Below are 17615 nucleotides of genomic sequence, written 5' to 3'. Positions count from 1 at the left end.
GAAAAAGTCCAGAGATATTGCAATCAATTCTTTTATTCTTTGCTGGACAATTGTAATTGAATTACAAGGATTTTCATCCCAGCAAGAACGTAATTGAAGTAAATTACTTGCAAACTATAACCTGTTACAAGTCACTCATTGCACGTAACGCGTTACCTACAAGTCCGGAATAAATTGAACATGAGGTCAAACAAAGGCCCGCACTTGGAAACATGTCGCTACCGCAATGGTTTCTCTCTTGAGGCACTTACAAACGAGCTTCTGAAGGTTTTCTACACACTAAGACCTAAAGCTAACACTGATCCTTCTAAGCATAAGCCCAGCATATTATTTGGGTATTGTACAGTAAGTGCCACACTCATTCTAAGCTCCACACACTTTAGCATCTCAAAGCGTCCAGGAACTGAAGCCGTTTCTGGTGTCGCGTGTTCACTTAATCGCTAAGCAGTCGTCACTCGACCGGCGTCCGCTATTGGGTCTCGCCATGTGGTCGACCAGGTGGCGGGTGATGTTGAGCCGAGCGAAGTTGCTCCTCCAGTCCCGGCAGTTGCTGCCTTCCAGAGCGTCGTATTCGAGGTCGAACAGCGCGATTCCGTAGGGGACGCCGCTCAGGATGCGTTGGAGCTCGCAGTACTGCACGCAACCACAGATCATATCCCGTAAACCACCTGAACGATGCACATGAAGCAGCTAACAGAAGAATGATCGATTAGCAGACGTTAAAGTGGCATTCCTCCCGAGCTTGCGGATCTGCCTCGGGTTCAGGTGCTGGCACTCCGCTAGCGAGCCGCATTCGCGTACACCGACAGCGCCTGACTGATGCCGTTCGCTACGATGTTCACAGTGGTCTAGGGAATTTTAGGTGCGGAGTACCTTAGGACCGCACAATGTCCGTCAGCGTGCATACGCACAGCATTTACAATTGCAAAAAATCACACACGCACCGGCAGAATAACCCGGCAGAGTTAGTGTTAGTCGTGTTACCCATTGGGCTACGTTCGTCAGTTAGTACCCGAGAGTCAAACGGCTTACTCTTTCGCCTGTAATGGTGCGGAGTACCTTAGGACCTCCCAATGTCTGTCCGCGTCCATCCGAGCGCACCCCACCATCAAGCGAAAACCAAGCGAAATTCGGTTTGAGCCGTGAGTTGCAGTTTTATTTAGGGAATAATCAACATGCAACTTACGGCTCAAATCGAATGACGGTCGCGGCGCCAATCGGATGTCACTCGGGGCGCAACTTGGATGTCATTTCGAGTCCCCGTACTCCGTACCCTCGTTATCATGCACAGAAAGGAGATGCTGCCATTTTTTTAATGCATAGCATTCTTTGCCGAATGCCCCTACCATAGGTCATAGGTCGGCAAACTCACTCACGAGTGCACTCACTCACCACTCATGAGTGAGTGGTGAGTGAGCCTCGCCATCGTTGTGGGCTGGTGAGTGCGAGTGCGAGTGAGTGCGAGTGCCACTCGCGGCGAGCCCCACTCGCCACTCGCGAGTGCGAGTGCCACTCGCGGCGAACGCCACTCGCCACTCGCGAGTGCGAGTTCCACTCGCGAGTGCGAGTTCCACTCGCGGCGAGCGCCACTCGCCACTCACGAGTGCAAGTTCCACTCGCGGTGAGCCCCACTCACCACTCACGAGTGCGAGTGCTCTCACCACTCACGAGTGCGAGTGCACTCACTACTCGCAAGTAGTGAGCCCCGCTCGCCACTCGTGAGTGGCGGGTGCACTCGCGAAATGAGCGGTGCTATGGTGCCGACTGCGCGGTTAATTCTAACGTTACTAAATAAAGGCTTTTAGAGTAGCGGCACTCTTTTCTCTGATTGTTGTGTGCCGCCAGCATTTTCATTGGTCGGTCGGCACCACGTGATAATTATTTACACATTGGCGCAGCCATTTTGTTTCTGGGCGCCTCTCTTTTCTCTTTTACTCTACAGCGCGGACGCTAGAGCGCCCGGTCGCACTCTGCCCGTCACAACCAGCAGCGGTTTCGTTGGGAGAGGTGGCAGCACGACAGACAGAAACAAAATGGCCCCAGACGCTTCCTGGTGCACGAAGTGTCAGTACGAAGTGTCGGCAGAAACGAGAAAGTGCAGGTCGCTACCGCCGCCGCCACACCGCCGCCTCCGCGATCGCCAACGCGACGTATGCCCGGTATGCCGCCGAAGAAAACCCGCGTTCGCACCGGACACTGCAGTTTGCGCGCGACTCCAGCGCCGCCTCTCGCCGCCGCTTAGAAACTCTGGGTCGTGGATGTCGCGACCGGACGTTCAGCGCACGTAAAAACACACGCGCTGCGTGCGGTTCGACGTTGTGCAGCGGAAGTTTTTTAAGAAACAGTTATAATTGCAAGTTGCAGGGTCTGAAAGGATCAAAAGGCTGCAGGAAAGAATTAGTGGCAGCGCCGCTACTGCTGCGCGAAGGGCAGCCACAATCGCGAAAGGCAGCATGCCATCGTTCTGTACAGGTTTCTCGCTCGGGCAGCCGTGGGAGAATAAGCGTCGCAAGAAATGATTTTAGCAGTAAGAAAAGTCAAGGAAATAAAAAAAGTCATGACATTTTTTGTCAGTGGAAGGAGTAAACTTATGAGTACGATTACCGTTTATGCGCAGCGCAGACACGAAGGCCCGTAAAACTAAAACGTTTGCTTTCAGTGTTCATACACACCACGCGCTGCGATAGCGCATGCCGTCGTAGTAGTTGCATAACACAAGGTATTACCGCTTCCGCCACTATTGTTTTATCAGCAGTAACCTTTTTTTAGCGCCATTCACGGTTCACGGCACCGAATGGATACCAAAAGGCGGCACAAGAATATGCATTCACAGCACTTCGCGAGTGACGCCAAAAGCAATGTCAAGACGGTCAATACGCATCCCGCTTACTGCCCTACTTTGTTCCCCGAAGTGTACATAGTTCGGCCACGCGTTCCAAGCGAGAGCATGGAAAGCTATCAAAGGCAAGGTTGCATTCACTCGTGCTGACTTCTTTAATGTGTTTATACATAACGTCTCCGATGCTCGTACATCTCCTGCCGAATCAGTCATCGGCACTGTTGAGGTTGACAACCCAGATGTCCATATGCATAGGTTGCTCCGAACGGCTCAATGTCCCACCAGGTAGTATCAAGAACGTGGCAAACGTCACCCTGACCTCATTAAACTGAAACGACTATACAAGAAAATCAACGATTACCAAAAGACATTACAAAGTGAAAACTGGCAAAATCTTTGCCATCGGCTCCGGCACGAGGGAGAGGCCTTTTTCACTTATAATGGGGCATCTTTCGCAGCCTTTGCGGTAAAGCAAAGCTTCCTATCATTGACAAATGAGACTGCAGTCTGACTATTATGACGTAGAAGAAACTATTATCAAGACTCTCTTTCCGCATGCTACGAAGGATAAAACGGCACTAAAATCTCTTCCCGACATAGACATACCACACCCTCTAGACGAACTCAACACTCCTTTTACCCTGGGAGAACTTCACGTTGCCATCGCTCAAGGCAAATCTAGATCCGCTCCAGGCCATGATAAAATCACTTGGCAAGATCTCCGCAATCTGCCAACGCACGGCCATGAAGCCCTTCTGAGTGTTGTCAACGAATCATGGGAAACGGGACAAGTCCACGAGCACTTGAAGACGACCATCATTCATCCCATCACGAAGCCTAGTAAAGACGCCCGCGAAAACCTGAAAATCTGCGACCTATTTCACTACCTCCTATCATGTGCAAGGTCATCGACCGATTAATTAACAACCGACTTCAGTTCCATCTCGAGCGCACTGGTTGGTTTCATCCATCGCTAACCGGCTTCAGACCTAATCCTAGTACGCACGACTACCTTTGGGTGCTCCGAAGAGTCATAAATCGCACATCTCGAAAACAACTCCCGGATTGCATTCTGGCAACGTGTAAATAAATAATTTCGAACATAATGCAATGCGTGTTAGTGGGCCAATCAATGCTTTCATAGAAAGAAATCACCCAGATCGATGTGGTTCAACCCTTACACGACCTAATGCAAGCTTCGCCATTTTTGAAATGAAGCTTTCCATTCCTCACTGGTGGCGTCGGCGTCTGAGTAAAAAGCACCGCAGGAAAGCCAACTTTATAGTGGGTTTCACAAAGCAATGATGATGATAAGCGAAGGCACATGAAGCGCCTCAAGAAAAAAACCTTTCTCATGGTGCGAATCGCGCTTGGGTCCCCCGCGATATGAAGCCGACGTCTATCCGATTGCGCCATTTCGACACTGTTGAATCCGTTTGGATTTTAAACTGAGGCTTTGACTCAGTTTGCACGGGAGAAAGCTTCGAGTTTTAATTCTCTTAAGAGAACAGTTTGATTTTTTGTCAGTTGAATCAAGTTTTTCGGAGTTAGCGATTGTTATGGGGCACGCCCCATAGCCAATGTGAAGCTCTTAAAACACCGAATTTCCTTTTCGCTTCATGAAAAGACATCACTGTGGTGTCGGTGTCAATATGGCCACATTTAAGGTCTCCACAAAATGGAACGATTCATCTGGTTTACAAACAAAGCGAAGTTAAAATTAAATTCCCGTTCTGCAAAGGAACAAAGCGAGTTGTAATGCGAATTAGTGGCGGTTGTGAGTGAGCGTGAGTGAGCGTAAGCGGGCGATGGGAGTGGCGAGTGCGTGAGTGGAGGAAGCGAGTGGTGAGTACGAGTGAGTGTGAGTGGCCATTGCGAGGGGTGAGTTCGATTGCGAGGGAGTGTAAATAGGAAATGCGAGTCGTGAGCGTGAGCGTTAGTGAGTGCGAGTGGTGACACCGAATGGTGAGCGTGAACGCGAGTGAGTGCGAGTGGTGAGGGCGGAGTGGTGAGCGCGAGTGAGTGCGAGTGGGGACTACGAGTGGTGAGTGTGAGCGCGAGTGAGTGCGAGTGGTGAGGGCGGAGTGTTGAGCGTGAACGCGAGTGAGTACGAGTGGTGACGACGAATAGTGAGCTTGAGCGCGAGTGAGTGTGAGTGGTGGGGACGAGGGGTGAGCGTGAGCGCGAGTGATTGCGAGTGGTGTGGGTGGAGTGGTGAGAGTGAGCGCGAGTAAGTGTGAGTGTTGGGGACGAGCGCCGAGTGTGAGCACGAGTGAGTGCGAGTAGTGAGAGCGGAGTTGCGAGCGTGAGTGCGAGTGAGTGTGAGTGGTGGGGACGAGTGGTGAGCGTGAGCACGAGTGAGTGCGAGTGGTGAGGGCGGAGGGGCGAGCGTGAGCGCGAGTGAGTACGAGTGGTGGGGACGAGTGGAGAGCGTGAGTGCGAGTGAGTGCGAGTAGTGAGAGCGGAGGGGCGAGCGTGAGTGTGAGTGAGAGCGAGTGGTGAGGGCGGAGTGGCGAGCGTGAGTGCGAGTGAGTGCTTCAGTATAAATATATTTTTTTGAGTGAGTGTGAGTGAGTGGCATCCAGTTTTGCCGAGCTATGGCCCCTACAGCCAGGCGCGTGTAATGCCCTCCAGTTTCACAACGCAGGTTTGGCGGGACTAACACCTGTAATCGTTATAAAAGCGTAACTGGAAATACTTGGTGGAACATATTTTTGAAAAAAACCACAGAAAAACAAAAACATGCAAAATAAAATTTCCACAAAGATTATCTGCCAGAGCCAAAAATATGCATCTTATACATACCCCCGCACTCCCCTAAAAAAAAGTAAGAATAAACAGAGAAACTCAGGACAGAAACGGCCAAATACGTATAAAAACTTAGCGGTAATGGCTGACCGTGTAATACGCAGCATTTCCACAAAAAATGAACATTATGCGGAAGTAGCACCTACATTCGTTATAATAGCGTAAATAGAGATATTTGGCAGAGCAAAAGTTCTAAAAATCAGAATTTTCGGATTGGATTGGAAAACATTTAATGAGCATAAAAGTGGGTGGCTTTCTGGGCTTGGGCTCGAGTGATGAGGCCTTCTTGGTCCTCGCACCGTGAGCTGGCCAGCTCGCGCTCCCACTGCTCAGGGGATGGGGAAGAAAGGGGGTTTGGCGCGTAGGGGCATTCCCAGACCAGGTGGTAGGTAGTGTTTAGGACGGAGCAAGAAAGGCAGTTGTAGGGGTAAGTGGAGGGAGAGATGTAGTGCAGTATCGTGGTGTTGTACAACGTGTTGGTCTGCAGTCGACGCCAAATGCGAGCCGCCTGTGTGCTGAGGGACGGGTGAGGGGGAGGGTATTGAAGCCGCAGTTGGCGATAATGCTATAGGATTTCAGTGTATCGGGGAGGGACCGGGGTATAGATGGAGGGTTCGGAAAGGTCCTCTTCCGTCGACGGAAACGCCCGGAATGTAAGAGCGCGGGCAGCGGCGTGTGCCGCCTTGTTTCCCTCGAGGGAAGAATGGCCTGGTCTCCATACAATCTGAATGTGGGAGGGGATCCTTGATTGAGGATAGTATCTTCAGCGCTGAGGGAGAGATGCGGCCTGTACATTAGTTGCGGCAAGCCTGTTGCGAACCTGATTGATTGATTGTGGGGTTTAACGCGCCGACGCAACGCAGCGATGAGGCGCGCCGTAGTGGAGGGCTCCGGATTAATTTTGACCACCTGGGGATCTTTATCGTGCGCCGAAATCTCGTACACACGGGCGTTTTTGCTTTTCGCCTCCATCAGAAAAGCGGCCGCCGCGGCCGGTAATCGAACCGGCGACGTCGTGCTCAGAAGCGCAACGCCTTAGCCACTGAGCCACCGCGGCGGGTCTGTTGCGAATCTATGAGGATTGCCACGTAGTTAGAGGAAGCCGTGGTCACTGCTAGAGCGATGGTTGTCTCTTCAGCCGTCGTGGTGCTTGTGTGGAGAATGCTGAGGGAGGTAACATTAACAGATTTGGAGTCGACGACAACCAGTGCGTGAGCATGGCGGGATGTATACGGAGCGACGTCCGTGTATCGGGTGTCCGGTTTGTTGTGGTAGTCGGCTCGGAGGCGGGTGACGCGGGACTGTCTTCTGCCTTGATTGAAGGAAGGGTGCATGTGTTTGGGGATGGGAGACACGAAGATATGAGCGCGGAGTGACGGAGGGATACCCTGGGGGGTGTCTAAAGGAAGAGGAGTGCGGTAGCCTAATTTATGCAGTACTGTGCGACCCGTAGGGGTGAGGGCAAGGCGAGTGAGTTGCTGGACCCGCTGTGCTTCGAGGAGCTCATAAAGGGAATTGTGGATAAGTAATTGCAGAAGGCGGGCAGTAGGCGTGAAGGCAGGGAGGCCGAGGGCGATTTTGTACGATTTCCTAATAAGGGCGTCTAATTTGGCATGTTCCTTTGGTTTGAGGTTGACGTAGGGAGTACCATATGTAATGCGGCTGATCAGTAGGGCTTGAACAAGGCGGCAGGTGTCTGGTTTTTTAGGCCATGGCGCTGGGTGCAGATTCTTCTGATGAGATGTGTGAGCTGGGTGACTGTGACATGAAGTTGTGGGAGAATCGCCGCCCCAGAGCCATCCGCGTGGAACGTCACACCAAGTATACGGAGTGAGGGCACTTGGGGAACGGGCGTAGAATCGATTGTGACTGACGGGTCCGCAGTTGGGTTTGGAGGACGGCCTCGGGTGCGGGCTCGAAGAACGAGGAGTGCGGACGGATTTATGTGGTGCACATGTCAGACCACGCTGCTGCAGGTACCTGAGTGTGCAATGAACGGCTTGCTGGAGAATGTCTTGTTGATCTCCGGGGGATCCTGCGTTAGTCCAGAACGTTAGGGCATCCGCATAGAAAGCGTGCTGAAGGTTCGGGATGGCAGAAAGCTGGGCTGGGAGTTGAAGAAGGGCTATGTTAAAAAGGAGTGGAGAGATTGCAGAACCCTGTGGTGTTCCTTTCGGCGGAGTCGGGAAAGGGTCAGACTGGAGGGGGCCAATACGAAGCGTTGCGGTGCGGTTCTTGAGAAAGGCCCGGACGAAGTTGTATGTGGCCTCCCCGCAATTGGTTGTTTGCTGTCCTTGGAAAAAATGAAAATTTCACAAAAAGATCTGACAAAATAACAAAAATTGCATCTTACAAATTTATCCCCGAACCCGGAAAATAGACTAAGAAATTCAGGAAAGAACGATGAAATTGCGGATAATAGATTAGCAAAATTGGTTAGAAATTCGTATAAAAATACCACTCCTGGTGATCCTTTCATCTAGGAAACAAAACGTAATTAGCAAAGTAAAGGCACTTCATCCCTATAATGGTGTACATTTATATCATTCCTGAGCGAAAAGAAACAAAAGAAAACTGAGGAGAATAAAGTAACCCCAACTCTTTCGCTACTCATTGCCCTATTTGGCTGTAAAGAACTCTAGACAAGCGGCATAAAATGCCACGCATTAAGCGCGAGACACAGGCACGACTATAGCATGAGATTGGCATGCGACTGATCGTTAAGGCTGTCGCCACGACTAGTCGTACGGGTGAATTTGCGACACATGGTCTGATGCGCGCGTGCGATGCGTCGTTGGCGTCGCTCCGCCCATTGTTTTTGCTCCATGGTTGTTTCCCTGTTTAGGTGCACTTCGGCCGATTCGGATATGTGCAAGAGAATTCCGAGCAGAAAAAGAGCACATTTATCAACTTCAAATGAAAATGAATAGTGTTATTACGTAATACGTTGCATTTTTATTATATGTTCAGTACAGCAGTGTGGGAACATTTAGCACCAATGATTCCGATCGTCCATGCTGTAGGTACCGATGGCAGCATGTGTCTACCAGGCGGAGAGCGCACGGTGTGGGATCCGTCGACTCCCAAGGACGAGACTCGAGCGTCAAGGTAGGAGAGAAGCGACCATCAAGGTCTACCTTTAATGGAACGTCGAGCGGTAAGGTGAAGAAAAAGAAGCAATGCGTGCGCTCGTGAAGCACGATCCATAATGATGATGATGCTAGCCAAAGGAGACTGACCTCAGTTTGTAAAGATGGTTCGCAGCCGAAGGCCAATGGCTGTCGATGGCGATGGCGCTGTGTATCAACGCTTCAGAAGTTGCTCCCCACAACTGCTGCCCACACAATACTCCGAATTGCCACTGGCGCCTCCTTAGGGCTTTCAAATTAACTTTCTCTGCTGTCGGGCTCTCATTGGTGTGGCCACACGACAATCGGAACGATGGCACGATTGCACCTGGCTTGCAAGTCGCACGTCGTGAGCCTCCTCCGACCAGCGAACGACTCTAAAACCGGTCCTAACGATCAGTCGTAACAATCAGTCGCATGCGAATCGCATGCACCAGTCCTCCATGTGTCTCGCGCTTTGGTCGACCATTCTCAGAATTTCTGCGGATTTTTTTCCCGCCGTCTTCCTGGTCATGCACTCAGTTCACCGTTCGCTCCATGCTACGCATGGCCGCGCACAAACAAAGACGTGACGCGCACCAGCCGAAGCGGCCAGCCATGCTGAGCAACCACGGTTGGCGCCAAAGCATGGACCGCTCGGCGAGCGTCGCCGCCGCCTTGACTCGTCCTAACTTAACCTTTCCCCGTCGAAGATGGTTGCCTCCCCCTGTTGCTGGATCAGGGGTGACCATTTACGTCAAAATATCCACGCTATTGTTCATGAGCAATTTGACCCAATTTGACACATACAGGCAAGATCATTGCAGTACAAACAAATCCTCCGCCGGCGCCGCCCCTCCTCCTGCCTCCTCGACTCTTATTTCCCCTTCTCGCTCGTTCGCGAGCACCGGCGACGGCCGTGCGCGATTTAATTCGCGTGTACCCCGAGGTCCTAGCACGCTGACATCATCACTTCACAGGGGTACAGTTATTGTAGCGTGAGCTACACTGGCCGAGGTTGAGCAGTTACGCGTGACTCCTGGAGAGCCGTGGTGCGCATGCGCGAAGAGAAGTGACACAGCTGGTGCACAGTTGGTGCACAGCTACGGCGCACAGCTGGTGCGCCGGAGCCGCCGCCGCGACTAGATTGGATTGGATTGGATTGGAAATCGTTTTAGCAGCAGTAAGCCCGATAATCAGCCAATCCTAGACAACCAGGACACCTAGGAATAACCAGCTTAACCTTAGCTCACGCTACGTATATATCCTGGCCTAGCCGAGCTAAGCCACTGCTAATTTTTTTTTTCAGTTTGCGTACTGCCATAATAGAACGTGGCAACTGTGATTTAGAAAGACGTCCCGTGCCTTCACTTCTAGCTAGATGCTCCACGGCGAAATGACTTTGCACTGAATGTTCAAGCAAGATGCAAGTTTTTTAGCTTTATCTACGACTTTTTTTCAAAGGCGCACGTCCAGCAAAAGGTTGGACCCACACCTTGCTTGTTTGCCGAGGCCTAAGATACCTACCAGGGTTTCCCACGACTGCTAGTGGGGTAGTTAACATTTCTTCGTACGCAACTAGGTTGGTAAAAGATAAAATATACCCCGTGTTCGCCCATATAGTAAAGCTATTTTTCTCACGGGCATATTCGCGCACAGAGAAAAAAAACAGCTGAGGGTATAAAACAAATACATCAATAGATAGAAAAATTATAAAAAGACTGGCTCCAATCGACGCTGTGAAGGTGGTTGGTAAGCAAAGCTTTAAACGACACCCACAACAATTGCCCATGCTACGTCACTTGAATTCACACACGTGGCTCTACATAGAGTGAAACCAGAGATTATGCCAGCGGTTATCTTAAATTCGCGGGCGCGGAGTCCCGAACGCAGCAGCAGCGTCGGCCCCGGCCAGGCTAGAGAAGCGAACGCCACCGCTGTAGCCCGGCCGTCCTTCGGAAGAAAGAACACGGAGAGGAGCGTGTTTCTAAGGCTGAGACAGCGGAACCTAGCCATCCTGATGTGCTAGCTTGTGGATACATCACCGCGCGATACAAGCGCAGACACCAAAATAAATTGGCATGTGAGCTCAGTGATTTCCATTTATACCTATTTGACTAGTTAGTTTAGAAAGTTTGAGAATTGCGAGAAAGCCGAGGGAACTTTTATATTCGCTATTCATCAGAAACATGTTGCTATTCTCGGCTTTTGTAATACCTATTAAAACACAACCGAACTGGTATTCGCCAATTTAGAAAATGGAGTCCCATTCGTGCCAAACAGTGTGCAAAACGTACGGTTTCTCTAGCGGCCAGATGTCTGTATGGGGTTTGTGCACTTTGTTTACCTGCCCTGCAAAAGAATCCTTAACATGTTTGCCGTACGACCGCTTAACTCCATCGGCTGCAGGTTACACTGGAGTCGCTCTCAGTCAAGTCAATCAAGCCGTGCAAAGGCACCGCGCAATGGACGCCAAGCTGCGCCAAAACTGGCCCAAAACAACCTTCGCTAAAGCAGACGACAAAGCCGTACCGCCGACGCCACCGCCGGATAGGAGGCACTTCCGCGCGGGCAACGCTTAGTAAATTCGCGGCGCAATCTCTAGTGTGCTCCGTGAGTAAAACCCTCCGCCCGCAACCCCCCCCCCCCCCCCCCCGCCTTTCCCAAACAGCCGCCTCCGACGTGTTGGGAGTTTGTTGTCCCGCACGCCACGAAAGAACCGTTGGCTGGTAGAGCTAGAAAGCTTTGCTTAAAAGAGCCAATATCCATGCTTTCCTGAAGGGAACCCAAATTATCTTTTTAGTTAGCACAGCTATTTCGACGTTGATATTAGATGCAGTACGAAAATTTATAAATACGGGTTGTGTAGCGGCATAAATTTTATAGATATTGCAAAAGCACCTGATTCCCTCAACAATTTGATTCTAAATTGGCATTCATAGAAAATTATCAGAATGAGTTTGTTCCCATTGGTAACAGCCAATCAGGAATTTAGGAGTCCCTAAAGGATCCATTCTTGTAGCTATATTTTGTCTTATTTTGTATAAATTTTCTCCCATTATAGCTAGTACACGCCAGTCCGGTGCTTTACGTGGATAAAGCGGATGCATTAATTGCGGGCCATTGTAACGTACGCTTAATAACAAACGTTAATAAAGAAGTTCAAAACCTGCCCTTGCGGTGTATGGCCATTGATATTCAACTTATCCTTCAAAATACTCCTTCTGGTACATTTTCCTCAGAACTAAAAAGTAGTAGGTCTATTTCCGACTGCCTATAATTCAGAATAGTCGATAGCATGTATGAAGATGTCAATTTGTTTAGTTTTGCGTTTCGGTACTAATGGCCCTATGTGGCTGTAAAGAACACCCACTCCAGACAGAGGCCTAAGAATGCTACGCATTAGTAGACAATTCTCTGAACTCCTACAGATTGTTTCAGTGATTTCTCGTCCTCTTACCGTACGTTTTTTTTTTTTTTTCGGGGAGTAGTCCCTCAGGCCAAACACTCGCCTTTTTCCGGATCGTAGCGTCGCTGTCAAATAGGATGGAGCGGGACGTGCTTTCGCTGAAGGTGAACACGAACTGCTTGTCCTCCTCGCCAGCCTTCTCGCCCGCGTGGGTACGCAGGTGATCCACATAGGGCTGCTCCTCGGTGGTGCACAGCTGCGAGCAACCGAAGCGTCGGTAACTATTCGTCCAAGTGACGGGCACGGGTAAAATGTGCGAACACAGAGCGCGCTTTGCACAACAAACACATCGCGTTTACGCACCCACTTGTATGTATGCATGTATGCGCGCATGTATGCATTCGTGTATGTAAGCAAGTATAGGTGCCCCCAAAAGTAAACGAAGCACGGACCTGCGAAAAGAAACATGCTCGGCCTTATGTTCAATGCAAATCTCAAGTGGTGTACCGCATCCCACTGAATTGCAAAAAGTGCTACGTAGGCCAGACAGGTCGTTGCATTAACGACCGTTTATGTGAACACGCCAATGCAACAGTTGTGACTGCATGCCTTTGCTTGCAAAATGCACTATATTGGGCCCTTATCGGGAGCGGAAGGCACGCGAGATTACGAGGCTTTTTGCATTGCACAGCGAAGTGAAGATCGCATCAGTACACCTAGCGTCTGGCTGATCGAGAAAGAGATTCACTATCTCAAAACCTAGCACGTGTCTCCTGTCACCATTGCTGTGCGTATTTTAGGAAATCAATTTGGTGCTGGTTTCCCTTATTTCTTCTACCCTACCCCTTCTTCTTTCTTCCTTGTTGTTTTTGGTGGTCGACCAGCATGTATAAAACTGGCGCCCCGATGCAATAAATCATTTGGTTGTCAGTGAGCGCTTGTGTTTGTCTCGTTGCCTTCTACTCTCAAAGGAGTACGGCTTCGTAAAATTAGAATAATTTCTATTTTATGCGGCTGTCAGCATGAATAGAATATGTGCAGCCTGCTTTTATTCTAGAAAGAATTTCTGGGAAAGTCACTTAGAGGTTGCTGGCTAGGCATATGGCGGAGAAATTCCCTCACAATCTTCAACTCGTGCTCCGCTTAATTTTGGGGGCACCTGTACGTACGTATGCATGTATGCATGCATGCAAGCAAGTATGCATATGTAATCACAGCGCGAAAGACGAGACGGACAGGAGATAACCACATGAGGAGCCCTGACTCTCGAATTAATTTATTAAAAACCCGCCGCACACATCTATAGCGAGCAACGCCACACGTGCCAAAGTTGCCCACAGAAAAAAGAAAACACGAATTATCTGTGGTTATCCAGGAACTGAACCTCTTTATCAGTAAGCGCCACTGAAGAGTGCCTTACACACTTTTCGCCTCTCACTCGCCGCGGTGGCTCAGTGGCTAAGGCGTTGCGCTGCTGAGCACGAGGTCGCGGCTTCGATTCCCGGCTGCGGCGGCCGCTTTTCTTATGGAGGCGAAAAGCAAAAACGCCCGTGTGTACGAGATTTCGGTGCACGTGAAAGATCCCCAGGTGGTCGAAATTACTCCGGAGCCCTCCACTACGGCGCGCCTCCTCGCCTGCGTCGCGTCGGCGCGTTTAACCCTACAATCAATCTTTTCGCCCCTTTTAATAATACGATAGGCTTCAATTATCAATGTAACTGCTTCGGGCGCTTGGTAACAATATCAGTTTCCTCAAACACCGGGGGGTAGCCGCGCGTGTTCCAGTGTGAAGGCACATGCGATTTTCTGTATGCAACTTTGCCACGCACGCCGTTGTTCGGCGTTGCTATAAATGTGTGTGGCGGGTTCTTAATAAATTCAGTTGAAAGCTCGTTCTCTGCTTATTATCCTTTCTGTCTCGTCTGTCGAGCTGTAATTAGATATGAACACCAAACGACTCACCCAACTTGCAACTGTCCTATGTATGCATGTATTTATTAAGTAGCCTCCGTGTCGCAATTGGGTCCACGCTGAGGAGCGTAATTCGGCAGCCGGTAGCTGAAGCTCCACCGCGCACTGTTTCGTCATCGCTGAACTGCTGTGACACTACGTACGCGGAAACTGCCGAAAGGGCCGATTACTACGTGCTCTCACACCACGGGAGCCTCTGGACAGCAGGCTGCGCCATCCTACCAGCGTCTGGCAACACCGATGCGACAACCACTTCAGCCAGTCCGCCCTCCGCCCAGTACGGCGAACCCGCCACAGCGCCCCATCTGTTTCTGTTGTGGTTATGACGAAGATGATTATAACGAAAAAAAAATGGCTCTTAAGCCCTGCCCATTTGGTTTTCGTTCTGGTTGTAGTTCCAGTAATCTTGCAGTGATGTATTTAACTGATACATTTAAAAAATTCATCTTCTCTTAGGAACATCTGTGAAATCCGTTTTTTTTTGTAATTTCACTACCATTAATCACAATATTCTGTTCCATAAATTGGAATGTCATGGTATAACCGGACCAGTTCGAAATTCTTTGAAGAGCTTTCTCACTTACAGAGAAGTCAGTGTTTGAGTCTATAATGCGTATTTCTGGAAAAGGCGTTCCACATGGTTGTAGTTTAGGTCCTTTACTGTTTGTTATATATACTAGCTGTGGTACCCGGTGATGCCCAGATGGCCCATTATACTAGTAACACTAATCGGTGGCCTACTTACTCATAGGAAGTAATATGTGGTAGGTGCAAAGAATACCCAACAGCCAGTTTTATCAGAAATAACCTGGGCCCCCACGACAGAAGTGTGGTTCGCGGCCGCTAGGCTACGCGAGAAAATAGAACTGAATTCCACTTCGAGAGGAGTGCAATTTAAAAAATCCAGCTTGCCTGTTTAAATTCGGATAAAATCGGGATAAAATCGAATGTCATCTTTTCTCCCCCTTGTCTTAGTCTATTCCGCTGTCGTTCAAGATGCATAACCATTACCACCTCGCCGAAATGTCGATCTTTTATTGTCTTCCTTAAACACGTGCTTAAAGATTTTTTCTTTTTTAAAGAATCACTCTTTTCATAAGCTGTGTTACTGTTACTGAGTATTCTTTAATTGTAGATCTGTTTCGGCCGAGCTATGTCCGTCCGTCACACCAAAAACCCTCGAGGCCTCAAGAAATCATTGTTGTTAGAAAGCTCGTACCCCAAAGGCCTGAGAAGTACGGGATAGCACCAGTGGGGAACAATATTTGAAAGAAAAATATGTCTGCGCCTTAGCTCTGGTAACCTTGGATATGCAAAGCAAAAGCTTGACTTAGTCTGGTTATCGCGCTAAAGCTATCGCGCTAAAAACAAGCTCGGGCGAGAAATTCTAGAAGCTATGACGACAGACGAAGCTTGAAATAATTGCGTCAGTGTGCCGTCTGAAGCTTTATCAAGCTTTGAAAACCAGTTCCCGCGCAGCAATCTATGCTGTGGAGATACGTTCTTTAAAATACATCTGTTTCTCCACTAATATATTCTCACACACTTGTTAACGATGACGCGTCCAAGTCAGACACCTCTAGCAATTAATTTTCGCCAGTGTTTAGTCAAAGTTATTCGCGCGTTGTTAACACGGTTTTTTCAGCTGTAGCAGAAGTAATGCCTGAAGTCACTTTTAGTGTGTCTGGTGTTCGATAATGGTTAGAAAGTGTAAAACCAGAAAAAGCGTGTGGCCCAGATTGTATTCAAGCAGCGATAATGATGAACTGTTCGGCAACGTTCGTTGTACTTTCACTTTTTACTTCGACAATTCTTAATTGAGAAAGCACTACCTGGTGATTAGAAATTAGCACGTGTTACACATGTTCATTAGAATGGCCCAAAAAAGAACGTTGAGAAGTGCAAGCCGGTGTCGTTAAATATCTGAACATGTCCTTTACAGCCGTATAATGACAACTTTGGTTAAACATAATCTCCTGCATCCTAGTCAACACAGATTTCGCAACGGTTTTAAAGCGAAGCGTTTTACCTCTACTCCCCAAGGGTTGCGATTGATTGATTGTACGGTTTAACGCGCCGACGCAACGCAGGCGATGATGCACGCCGTAGTAGAAGGCTCCGGATTAATTTTGACTACCTGGGGATCCTTAACGTGCGCCGAAATCTCGTACACACGGGCGTTCTTGCTTTTCGTCTCCATCAGAAAAGCGGCCGCCGTGGCTGGGAATCGAACCCGCGACCTCGTGCTCATCAGCGCAACGCCTTAGCCACTGAGCCACCGTAGCGGGTCCCCCGAAGGGTTTGTCGCGACCGTTGGTGTCAACAGAAAACTTACGCGGACGAATAAAAGAAGTTACTGGCGCCGCCAGGAATCTAACCTGGAACGAATAGCGAAACGCAGGGAGAGCCTGTTGTCTTACAGATTGAGCTACGAGCCCATGCGGAGACCGGAAAGACATGCGATACACTCACCGAGCACATCTGCGGGTTTATGCGTTCTCGCGGAATGCCACCTGGTAGCTTCACGCGACCTCTTCCGCCACTGTGCGCTCCGCTCACGGCGCGTGTAGCGGCCGTGTGCGTGCCTTGCGCATGCGCTAGAACTTAGTAAAAAATAACAGGAAGCTCACACCAACGCATGGCATCTCACTTCTCCGTATATGCCCCCGATTTTGGCGCCTCAGTCGGCAGCGGCAGAGACGGAGGGGATATAATACCGTCAAACACTGGGTTTCAGCTTCCTTTAATTTTATAACAAAAGTAGTTTCCACTCATGTTCTTCACCGACACAACCCACCACTTCATAAATAATCCATTAATTTAACCTTAGCAAAGAATGCCTCTTGGAAGTAATAAAGGCTTTGGTTAAGTGCATTTCACTTGTCTCTGATTTCACTCTCTGTAGAGTCACGTGTGTGAATTCAAGTGACCTTGCATGGGTAATTGTTGTCGGTGTGGTTTACAGCTTCGCTTTCAGCCACCTTCACCGTGTGGATAGGCGCGCATTTTTTTTTTTTTTTTTGCTCAGCGCAGCTTGCTGGGTTCACGATGATTTGGCGTTAGCAATTAATTGGAAGTAGTTGACTCCATTTTCTTGGACTTCAAAAATCCCTTGGACGTTGCTCCTCATGGCCTTCTTGTTGGTGGGGCTATAAACTGAATGAATCTCTTTTGCATGAATAGCCGAGTATCTCTCTCACTAACTCAGCAGTCGCTCCTTCTCAACGGTTGTTCTTCTGGATGAGTTCCCGTCACCGCAGGAGTTCGTCGGGGCTCAGTTCTGGGCCCTCTTTTATTTCGTTTACATATAAACGATACTACTGCTGGCCTCAAATCTTCGTTCAAAATATTCGTGCATGACTACGTAGTTTTATTCACACTAAAAAACAGCGCACAGACGAGGATGTAAGAAGTGACAAGAAGCGCTCTACTTTGTCACTTCTTCAGTCCTAGCCTATGCGCTGTTATTTAATACGAAAGG

The 17615-nt window shown here is 49.3% G+C and overlaps 1 protein-coding gene across 1 annotated transcript in view; it reads right to left on the bottom strand.

The window, feature by feature from the left end:
* Positions 1–429: 429 nt before the first annotated feature.
* Positions 430–17615, bottom strand: part of LOC144159751 (uncharacterized) — an 88263-nt gene continuing 71077 nt past the window's right edge. Inside the window, exons 10-11 of the mRNA XM_077691446.1 lie at positions 12267–12419; positions 430–633 (exon numbers count right to left, since the gene is read on the bottom strand). Coding sequence (XP_077547572.1) covers positions 430–633; positions 12267–12419 — 357 coding nt within the window. The remainder of the gene's footprint in view (positions 634–12266; positions 12420–17615) is intronic.

The sequence above is a fragment of the Haemaphysalis longicornis genome, unplaced genomic scaffold (genome assembly GCF_048455015.1).
Source record: "Haemaphysalis longicornis isolate Haplotype H1 unplaced genomic scaffold, Haemaphysalis longicornis Haplotype H1 scaffold_10, whole genome shotgun sequence".
Lineage (NCBI taxonomy): Eukaryota > Metazoa > Arthropoda > Arachnida > Ixodida > Ixodidae > Haemaphysalis > Haemaphysalis longicornis.
The sequence above is the reverse complement of the archived record's forward strand: the minus strand, read 5'-3'. Positions and strand labels throughout refer to the sequence as shown.